General features: G+C 42.8%; 1 protein-coding gene across 3 annotated transcripts in view; it reads left to right on the forward strand.

Moving 5' to 3' along the window:
- Positions 1-2,287: 2,287 nt before the first annotated feature.
- The window catches only part of SLC33A1 (solute carrier family 33 member 1), a 19,992-nt gene continuing 10,734 nt past the window's right edge, over positions 2,288-11,545 (forward strand). For 2 of the 3 annotated variants that reach the window (XM_008064107.1, XM_021715579.1), the window contains exons 1-2: positions 2,288-3,488; positions 10,811-11,001. In XM_008064107.1, the coding sequence (XP_008062298.1) occupies positions 2,714-3,488; positions 10,811-11,001 (966 nt within the window). In that variant the 5' untranslated portion in view covers positions 2,288-2,713. The remainder of the gene's footprint in view (positions 3,489-10,810; positions 11,002-11,545) is intronic. The other variant, XM_021715580.1, reaches the window with a different exon arrangement.

Genomic DNA, 11,545 nt, shown 5'->3' on the forward strand with positions numbered 1-11,545 from the left:
TATAGGTGTGGTACTATAAACAGATAGTACTATAAAAAGATAGCACAGGGGGGACACACACACACACAAACCAGTGCATGCAGAAACTGATGAAATTTGAATAAGGCCTATAGTCTGGTTAGTATTTTATTGATGTCAATTTCCTAGTTTTTTAATGTACTAGTCATGTAAGATGTTACATGGGGGAAACTGTGTAAAGGGTACACGGGAGTCTATTTTTGCAATTTCCTTTAAGTCTATACTTATTTCAAATTAAAGAATTAAGGAAGAAAATCAAACAGAATACAAACTCATTAAATATTTTCACATCTTTGGGGGAAAAAAGCATCTACTAGCCATGTATGACTTTATTGGTTGCTTCCTTTAACTCTCAACACTCTGAAATAGATGATATAAACTCTATCTTATATTTAATGCAATTGAAGCTTAGGTTAAGTAATTTGTCCAGGGCACAACTACTATTAGAGTCAGGATTTGAATATGGGACAACCTAAACTGCTCAAAGGTGTTTTGGTTGAAGCCTGATTGGGCAGACTTAAATGATACTGTTCTTCCCAGTAAGCTACTCTTCTCTTTAACAAAAACTGGGGGGGCTTTAGGGTTGCCATTTTCTATTGTTTAAAAAAGTTAATCAGACTCTCAAATTCCTGTCGGGGAAAGTAGAGGAATGAGCTTTGGAAGGAAGTGTAAATGTAAGGGCAAACTGTGCCTAGAATTAAACAAACATCAAGGCAACATCAAACATTTTTTTGAAGGCTGTGCGCAGTGGATCCTGCCTTTAATTCCAGCACTTTTGGAGGTATAGGAGAGAGGACTGCCTGAGCTCAGGGGTTAGAGACCAGCCTGGGCAACTTGGGGAGACTTCTCTACAATAAATCAAAAAATTGGCAGGTCGCGATGGCAGGCACCTGTAGTCCCAGCTACTCGGGAAGGTGAGATGGAAGGATCACCCAAGCCCAGCAGGTCGAGGCTGCGGTGGCCGTAATCATACCACTGCACTCCAGCCTGAGTGACAGCGAGATTCTGACTAAAAAAAATTTTTTTTTTTGAACAGGAGAAAAAAGTATGTTAATATTGCTACTAGAATATGTTAGTAGTGACGTCTGAAAACAACTACACAATCTGGGACTCAACAAAATTCTTGAAAAATCTGTCTCTTGGGCATCACTGAAATAGTAAATCTGATTTCTCTGCATTACCAGCTCTAAAAGTTTTGCCAAGAAACTTTTAGAAGAAAGGAGACGCTTAAAATGCATAAAGAATAATGCCAGCTGAGTGGTGGTTTACAAGATCTTTTATAACAGCACAAAATAGAGGGATGTGACCAGTCTTAGAATTCATCCAACCACGCAACCTAACTAGAGTAGGTTTCCAAGTTGCCCTATGCATTTTACACATGGAAAAATGAGCTGCAGAGAAACCTATGACCCCCTGGGCAATTTCATTAGTCCCATAAACATGCAGGTATTGTTGGGCATGAGCTTCTCCTGCTGGCAAGGCCTTTTTCTTTTTGATTTGGAATCTCACTCTGACCCACCTGGAGTGCGGTGGCACGCTCACGGCCACCGCAGCCTCGACCTGCAGGACTCAGGCGGTCCTCCCGCCTCAGTCTTCCAAGTTGCTGGAACTACAGGCGCACGCCACCACGCCTAATTTTTGTGATTTATTGTAGAGACGAGGTCTCGCCAAGGTGCCCAGGCTGGTCTCGAACCCCTGGACTCAGACAATCCTCTTGCCTAGGCCTCCCAAGGTGCTGGGATTACAGGCTTGAGCCACCGCGCCCAGGTCAGGCCTTTTTTTACCCTTCGGAAGGCGGAAAGCGACCTTGGCTCCTGATTTTAAAAACTTCGTAAACTTCAATCTTTCTCCTTTCCGTTTCCGACCGGCTCACGAACGCTGGAGCACAGCAAAATCCCACCCTGGAGTACGGGCATCAGCCTCCAGCAGGCCAACGAAGAAACCCTTCTACAACCCGTCCAACTTCAGACGGCGCACGGTATTATTTTACTCCACCGCCAGCGCGCGCCTGACGCAATCCGCGGACACGTGGCCGCTCCGGCCCAATGAGAGAGGCCCACGCTTTCCAGACCGCCGCATGCGCTCACAGAGCCCGAGCGCGCGCGGCGCCCCGCCCCGGCTGTGTGGTGCTCCGGCCTTCATCCTCCCCCGAAGGTTTCGGCTGCCGGGCTTGCGGGTTCCTCCAAAGCGTTGTTTCCGAGCTCGGCTACCTGAGTGTGTCCTGATTGGCTTCCTCTGGATGCAGGGAAGGGACTCATTTGAGACCGGGACCACTTCCTGAAGCGCGAGGCAGGAAGTTATCTGGTACTTCTGGAGTCCCGTGGAGAAAGTGTTCTCCGCCGCATTTGTAGCGGCGAGGGCTGGAGGTGGGGCGGGGGACGGGCCGTTCGGTTCTGCCGCAGCCAGGAGCCGGTTCCCATCCGCGGCACCACGGCCCCCTCTTCCAGCCCCGAGCCCGGCGGGGCTCTTTCAGGCTCCTTGACGCCGCTGAAGGGGGCACCTACCCGGGCATCGCCTGAGCCTCCAGCCAGGACACCTGTTCCTGGCTTCAGGTGCCCTTGTCGCCCCGTGCCCTGCCCTCCTCCCTGAACCACCGCAACTCCGGTCCAGAGCGACAGGCTTGGACCTGCGACCAGACGGCAACAAAACGCTCAGCCCCGGCGCTCCACAGACGGGGCTCTGCATCGTCTCTGACATGTCCCCCACCATCTCCCACAAGGACAGCAGTCGGCAGCGGCGGCCAGGGACGTTCAGCCACGCTCTGGATATGAAGAGCGGGCCTCTGCCGCCGGGCGGCTGGGATGACAGTCACCCGGACTCGGTGGGCGGGGAAGGGGACAGAGAAGCTCTTCTGAGGGATCTCGACACTGGTGACTTCCCGAAAGTCCCGCGGAGCTGCCGGGCCGAACTAAGCAGCATCTTGCTCCTGCTCTTTCTTTACGTGCTTCAGGGCATCCCTTTGGGCTTGGCGGGAAGCATCCCACTCATTTTGCAGAGCAAAAATGTTAGCTATACAGACCAGGCTTTCTTCAGTTTCGTCTTTTGGCCCTTCAGTCTCAAATTGCTCTGGGCCCCGTTGGTTGATGCTGTCTACTTTAAGAACTTCGGTCGTCGCAAATCTTGGCTTGTCCCGACACAGTACATACTAGGATTCTTCATGATGTATTTATCCACTCAAGTGGACCATTTGCTCGGGAATAACGATGGCAGAACGCCCGACGTGGTTGCGCTCACTGTGACATTTTTTTTGTTCGAATTCTTGGCCGCCACTCAAGACATCGCTGTGGATGGCTGGGCGTTGACCATGTTATCCCGGGAAAACGTGGGTTATGCTTCTACTTGCAATTCGGTGGGCCAAACAGCGGGCTACTTTTTGGGCAATGTTTTGTTTTTGGCCCTTGAGTCTGCCGACTTTTGTAACAAATATTTGCGGTTCCAGCCTCAACCCAGGGGAATCGTTACTCTTTCAGGTAGTGTATTTAAACTACTAAGCTGTTAGATTTATTTTACCTTTATGAATCCTTTTGACAGAGTGTGTGACGTTGGAGGGAAGCTCATTATTTAATTTATTGGAAATCATTTTATGGGCGATGACTTGAGGTAAGTTTTCTGTTTCTTCAAAATGGACATCTTTGAAGTATCATTAAAGCCAGAATGAATGACGGTAGAGCAGTCATAATTGATCAGTACTCTGCAATGGACAGGGAGAGGCAGCCCATCAAATAACAAAACTCTGAGTGTAGGGATCCATCTGCATTGGCTTAATACACAGATGCACACTTTTTAAAAAAGTCTGTCACATTTTTCCTTTTGTCTTTTGTTGGATTGAGATTCTAGCTCCATACTTTCTGACCTTTTCTGAACCTGCTCTTACACGAAAAGTCCTCATCTAGCCTTCTGGTGAATGGAACCGAGTTAATTCATTCAAACATTATTGAATCCGCCAAGGGGCTGGACTCTAAGGGTCTCCTCCGAATAAGGCGTAGTTCCGCCCACAAGTACTAGGGGAGATGAACATTCTAGGGGGACTCAGACTTGCTGACCATAAGCTGCTTTTGGGACTCAGGCTTCACGATGCAGGTAACATTTATCTTTGTTCTTGAATGGTAAGATTCCATGAGGTGGAGAAATGGCACTCCAGAATGCACAAGTGAAAATGCACTGAGGCTGGTTTGGTCCAGGACGTTGCCAATGATGTTCATAGTGCCTGAACCCCCAGTTGTGAAACTGGCTTTGGGAATTGGTGCTGAAGGAAAGGTTGTGACCAAATTAGTAAGCTTTTCTTTAATTGTGATGGGAAGGAGTCTATTCTGTAAGAAACTGGGTGTACATTCTACAAAATGTTCCCTTTTCTCTGCTTGAGTAAAATACATGTGAGGTTTTCTGAGGGCTTTTTTTTTTTTTTTTTGAGTCGGAATCTCACTCTGGCACCTAGGTTGGAGTGCAGTGGCATGCTCACTGCCATCGCGGCCTTGACCTGCTGGGCTCAGGCCATCCTTCTGCCTTAGCCTTCCAAGTAGCTGGAACTACAGGTGCACACCACCACGCCTAGCTACTTTTTTGATTTATTGTAAAGACAGTATGTCACCAAGTTGCCCAGGCTGGTCTCAAACCCGTGGACTCTGGCGTCCTCTCACCTCAGCCTCCCAAAGTTCTGGGATTACAGGCATGAGTCTCTGTGCCTGGTTTCTGAGGGCTTTAAAAAAAAAATTTTTTTTTTAACTTTCCTTACAACTAGGAAACAAGGTGACCAATATCGGTAATAACATCAGAAATACAGAATTGTTTATTCTATTAGTGATGATAAATTCAGGAGATTGTTTGAAATTTAAACAACCAAACTTCCCTCAGCTTCTGTGCTAGATTGGAAATTCCCAACAGGGTGTTATTTGGATACATGAGTGGTAATAGGTATCACAACTGTACTACCCATCTCCTGGAATCTTATACGATCTTACACACACCTAATCCTTCTACTAAACTGCTAGTAGGCTACTATTACTGATGAAATAATAATAATGGTAGTACTTTTTCCTCTGGTTGGTTGAGATATTGCTTTACACCTAGGCAGATTTGTCTCTGAATGTTCTGTGGTTTCAGTCCTGCTTTATGAATAATTCTTTACCTGGAAATACTTTGTGATACTTTTTATGTATCTGTTTTTCATTTTGTCCTGGGAATGCAGTTCATATCACCAAGGAGGGTTAATGAAATGATGTGTTACTTAAGAAAGTTTCAGAAAAATCAAGATTTAAAGAGGCTACGGAAACTAAATTGCTAATTAGGAAAATTAGCACTACCTCTTAAGTATAATGTGAGAGTGATTGATACAACATCATTCCAGAGAATGCCATCATGAGTTCAAGAGTTATTATAATTATATCTGTATTTCCTTATTTGCAGTTGTTCCTTAATAAATCAAGGTTTGGCAGCGGATTTTTATTTAGGCTGACTTGTTATTTTGAATTGCTGTTTGTACTGTGGAATTTGAACTTTGTTCTCCAGGAGATTCAAAAGATAGTTTTTTGTTTTGTTTTGTTTTATAAAAAATAGTTTTTAATTTAACTTTTTATATCTGTAGTGGACTGGTGTTTTTGGTCCAGACATTTTAGTTGTGAGTTAAAGAGTTCTACTTTTTCCTTTTCCTTTTTATGACTGTACATACCATATTTATAGACTTGTACTTTCTGGAAACTAATTATAGGATAACTAAAAAAACCAGTAGTTCTGAGGAATTTAAAGAGCACGGAAAGAATCATGTAAAGGTGTGGGTTAAGTATCTGGGCATTGCCTCTTTCTCCCATATCTGGCTCCTTTCTTCCCCTCCTCCAGGGAACAGCCCCTGGCCAAGGCTGGTCTCCTCAGGATATGCATGTTCCCTGTTAACAAGTCTTGGGGTTAGCGAATTCAGGTAACCAGGTAGCCTGAAGACAATGTAGTCATCACCTTTTTTTTATTTTTTTTTTTTGAGTTGGAGTCTCACTCCGTCACCCAGACTGTAGTGCAGTGGCTGTTCCCAGCCACCGCAGCCTCGACCTGCTGGGCTCCAGCGATCCTTCCGCCTCAGCCTTCCGAGTAGCCGGAATTACAGGCATGCATTACCACGCCCGGCTGATTTTTTGATTTGTTGTAGAGATGAGGTCTCGCTGCCCAGGCGGGTCTCGAAACCGCAGGCTCAGGCAATCCACTCACCTCTGCCTCCCAAAGGCGCAGGATTACAGGCTGAGCCACTGAGCCCGGCTGTCATCACTCTTAATGTGGTTGTAAACACTGTATAAGAATTTGAATAATTAACTTGCTTGATCGCAAAACTGCTATGCAGTCCTAAGGCTCAGATTCTTTCATCATCACTGACCTACTGCTATCAGTGGCACTCACATAAATGTAATAAACCAATGTCTCTCCCTGCTGGGCCTAACTTTGTAATAGGTAAACATTATGCTCAAACCCTCTCAGATTTTGGGCTACCATGTTACAAAAGGAAATACAGTTGCCTAGGTAATTAAAGAGGGCTAAATGCTGAGGCAATGTTTAGAAAATCCGAGTATTAAAAGGAGGCATGATTTTTTAAAATTCTGAAATATGATCTGTAATTAATACTGTTTTGAGTGTGTTACACATAAGTGGACATGGAATATATTGAGTAGGTAGGTAATGTAATGAGTTATCTGAATTGGTGCAATCCTATAGGAATTAGAGGGGACGGTGATAATCTGAAAAATTTATGCCACTCTAAAGGTAAGAAACATCAACTCCGGTAAATTGTCTTATAGTAATAGGATCCCAGGATTGCTAAATCTCATGGTACTCAAGAGAAGCTGGAAATGCCTTTTTTGTTTCCTAAATTTAAAAACACTTAGTAGGCTCATATAAAATGTCTTTAGTCGGCAGAGTGGCACATGCTCCTATAGTGCCAGTTACTTGGGAGACTTGGAAGATCGCTTTAGGCCCGGTTTTCCAGGCCTAAGTGCGCTCAGTCTCTCCTGTCAATAGCCACTGCACTACAGCATGGGCAATTTAGCAAGACTCTGTCTTTAGTGTATATATTTGTGTGTCTTTAAACCAGATCCAGCCTGTGAACTGGTAGTTGAGACACTCATGTAGCTGCAGTGGTAACCAATGATTAGAAGATGAGATTGGGATAGGAAGCAGCATATTTGAGTTTGGGGACAGGGAGCAGGATAGACTAATGCCAGAGAAGAGTTAAAGATTTTATTTATTTATTTATTTATTTGAGTTGGAGTCTCACCCTGTTGCCCAGACTGGAGTGCAGTGGCCATTGCCAGCCACCGCAGCCTTGACCTGCTGGGATCCGGTGATCCTTCCGCCTCTGCCTTCCAAGTAGCTGGAACTACAGGCACGCTACCACACCCGGCTAATTTTTGATTTATTGTAGAGATGAGGTCTCGCCAAGTTGCCCAGGCAGGTCTCGAACCCACGGGCTCAGGCAGTCCACTCACCTCGGCCTCCCAAGGTGCGGGATTACAGGCTGAGCCACCGAGCCTGGCTGGCTTTTTCATTCTTCTGTATGTGTGAGATACAGAAAACCTTTGAGTTAGGGCTTTGTGAATAACCCATTGTCACTACTTCCTTCTTCCATGTATACTGGTATCTTTTCCTCAAAGCACAAAGAAATTATAAATAATTACTAAAACCTATTAATTTGTTTTTGTTCTTTCTCTTGCTATTGGTATCAAGGAACTTAAATTCTAGATGAAGATTGTGTTCATTAAAATTGGGAGACTATACTAAGCAAATTTAAAATTTTTTGCCTAGAAAAATTGAACTTTTAAAGAAGTATATAACTGGAAAACTTTTAACTTTCACTTAATATTTATATAGAGACCAGTAATTGGAATTTTTGGTAACAGTGAAAGTAATAAAGTTTTTTTTTTCAGGTCTTTTAAAATAGCTGGTTTAGGCTGGCTTGGTGGCCCAGCTTTGGGAGGCCGAAGTGAGTGAATTGCCTGAGCCCGCGGGTTCAAGACCCGCCTAGGCAATTTGGCGAGACCTCATCTCTACAATAAATCAACAAACAATTAACTGGGCGTGGTAGCACGCCTGTAGTTCCAGCTAATTGGAAGGCTGCGGCGGAAGGATTGCTGGAGCACAGCAGATCGAGGCTGTGGTGGCCGGGAGCAGCCACTACACTCCAGTCTGGGCAACTGAGTGAGACTCCAACTCATGAAAAAAAAAACAAAACAATAAAATAAATAAATAAAATAGCTGGTTTAAACCAAATGATGAACAACAACATGAGAATAATATTATACATGAAACTCTGCAAACAAGTCATTTTATAGATGAAATTAAGAATACAAAAATAGGCCGGGCTTGGTGGCTCAGCCTGTAATCCCAGCACTTTGGGAGGCCGAGGGGAGTGGATTGCCTGAGCCCGCAGGTTTGAGACCAGCCCAGGTTCCTTAGCGAGACCTCGTCTCTACAATAAAAATCAAAAAGTTAGCCAGGCTTGGTAGTTGCACACCTCTAGTTCTGGCTACTTGGAAGGCTGAGGAGGAAAGATCGCTGGAACCCAGTAGGTTGAGGCTGCGGTTCCTGGGAGTGGCCACTGCACTCCAGTCTGGGCGACAGAGTGAGACTCCAACTCAAAAAAAAAGAAAAAAAAGAATACAAAAATAATTGACATTAGCCTCATTTTTAAGAATAATGTTAAATTGTTGCGCATTCCTTTTTAAATCAGATTTCAAAATACCAGAAATTATATGCTAGAATGTTATTTTGATGAAGTTTAAATAGAAATTTCTCATGGTAGAGAAAAGAATCAATCCCAGCCGGGCTCGGTGGCTCAGCCTGTAATCCCGCACTTTGGGAGGCTGAGGAGAGTGGACTGCCTGAGCCCGCCGGTTCAAGACCTGCCTAGGCAACTTGGCGAGACCTCATCTCTACAATAAATCAAAAAGTAGCCGGGCGTGGTAGTGCACACCTGTAGTTCCAGCTACTTGGAAGGCTGAGGCGGAAGGATCACTGGAGCCCAGCAGGTTGAGGCCTCGGTGGCCGGGAGCGGCCGCTGCACTCCAGTCTAGGCGACAGAGTGAGACTTCAACTCAAAAAAAAAGAATCAATCCCACAACACAATTTTCCATGTACGTTTAAAGCATTTTAGCTTATTTAATTTGCATAATTTGAATAGCAGAGCCTTGGCTTTTGGTTAAGTTTGGAGATTAAATAATTAGCCAATTCTAGTAGATTGTTATTTCAAAATTAATTTTTAAAAAATCTTTGGGAGGTCGAGGTGAGGGGATTGCCTGATCCCATGGGTTCTAGAACAGCCTGGGCAACTTGTCGAGACCTCATCTCTACAATAAATCAAAAAATTTGCCAGGTGTAGTAGCGCATGGCTGTATTTCCAGCTACTTGGAAGACTGAGGCCAAAGGATCGCCTGTGCCCAGCAGGTCGATGCTGGGGTGGTCATGAATGTGCCGTTGTCCTCCAGCCTAGGCGATGGAGTGAGACTCCAACTCAAAAAAAAACAAATCTTCATGTAGGCAGTGTTGAATTATGGAAAAACTGTAAGGCCCACATTTAGGAGATTGAGGTTCAAATCCATCCTTTGGGAAAGATTTAAGTATTCTGAATTTCTTTTCCTTATCTGTACATGGTGATAACACGCTTTGCCAATCTGACAAGTTTGCTAAGATAATCAAATGGGGTAAAATAAAGCAGTTCTCAGAGTGATTAATAAGGCACAGGTTTTCAAACTAGTTGTACTTAAAAGGCATCGAATCATATTTTTGCCACTTAGAATGTAACTTTGGACATCTTAATTTTGGTAAGACTCAGTTTCTTCATCTATAAATTAGAGCTACTGAGAGCCTAATCTATTGGGTTGTTGTAGTAAAGATGATATATGTAAAATGCTTAGCACGTTTATGGCATATGGTATGCACTCAATAAGTGATACACCTATTATTACTATTATTTTTAGCTGTTTAGCAGACTCTTCCAGACCATTATTCACTCCCTTCACAAAATTTGTTCAAGGTGATAGCTAATGGCCCAATTATCTTTCACTGAAACAACCCAGACAGTGCTCTGTATGTCTGTCCCCATTCTACACCTACAAGTATGACCAAATTGCTTGTGTATCATAGTATTGAAAAGAGGAGGTTATTCTTAAACATTAGAAAGTTTAATAAAATAATAAATTAATAAAAATACAATGTGGGGGCCATTGCCTTGCTAGACTCTGGTGTGCCATGTGTTCTTTGAGCTATGGCTGTCGCCACGCTTCCTGACTTTGGCCCCCTCCCCAACCATGGGGAGGTGAAACTTCTTTCTCCCTTCTCTTTCTCTAATTTACTTTTAAATAAACTTTTCTCTTTTTTTCAAAAAAAAAATACAGTATGGAAAATCTAATGTAAATAATCATCTGTTTGTTGTCTAGGTTGTTATAATGTAATAAAGACTGAAATGGCTTGTGTATATAAGTATAACTGATTGGTCTTAGGGAATAAAAAAATCATCTCCTACCCCTCGTATTTGCCTTGAACAAAGTGGCACAGTAGGCTTTTGCTTCATTCAACTCAGTTGTACACTAAATGTCTATAACCCTTTTTTTGTTCTTAAGTGGCACTATTTTGGATCTTTGTATGTTTAAGATGTGGGACCATTTTGTTCATCTACTGTGCCTGGTATGATACCTTGAATATAATAAAGAGGTACCTAAATGTTGATTTTTTAAAATAACATTTTAGTTGAGAATTATTTAATATCAATGAAGTCCTATCATTTCAGAAATTAATTATGGATTTAAAACATTCTTAATTTCAGATTTCCTTTTTTTCTGGGGAACTATATTTTTAATAACAACAACACTAGTCGCCCTTCTAAAAAAAGAAAACAAAGAAGTATCAGTAGTAAAAGAAGAAACACAGGGGATCACAGATACTTACAAGTTGCTTTTTGCAATTATAAAAATGCCGGCAGTTCTGACATTTTGTCTTCTGATTCTGACTGCAAAGGTAAGAGATATAGAAATCAAATTTACCATTTTGTTATAAGTACCAATATCATGGAATATTTTTATTGCTTTCTTTATATTAGTCCCTTTCCACTACCATTAGAAGTTAACAACAAAAAACAATATTTTCTGTTTATTAAATGTATTTGAAAAGGTGTGATGATATGAAATATAATTATAAAGCTGAATGTGGGATCTTGAAAAGAACTATGTTAATTTGGAGCACTACAAATAAATGTGAACTTTTATTTAACAATGATTAATGCCTGGAATGAAACGAATGACTTGAAAAAACAATAACTCTCTATTGTTATAATGAGTACACATCTAATGTTGGGGTAATAAAATAAAATTATTTACTTAGAATGTGGTTTGCAAAGTTATGGAATATATGGGTATAATAGGTCTATTTTAAAAATTTGGCCAGCTATGGTGGTTTACGCCTATAATTCCAACACTTTGCGGGACTGAGGCCAGAGAATTGCTTGAACCCAGGAGTTAGAGACCAGCCCTAGCAACATAGCAAGATCCCTTTTCTACAAAAA

This window comes from Carlito syrichta, unplaced genomic scaffold (assembly GCF_000164805.1).
Source record: "Carlito syrichta isolate Samal-C Ts95f unplaced genomic scaffold, Tarsius_syrichta-2.0.1 Scaffold307199, whole genome shotgun sequence".
Classification (NCBI taxonomy): Eukaryota; Metazoa; Chordata; class Mammalia; order Primates; family Tarsiidae; genus Carlito; species Carlito syrichta.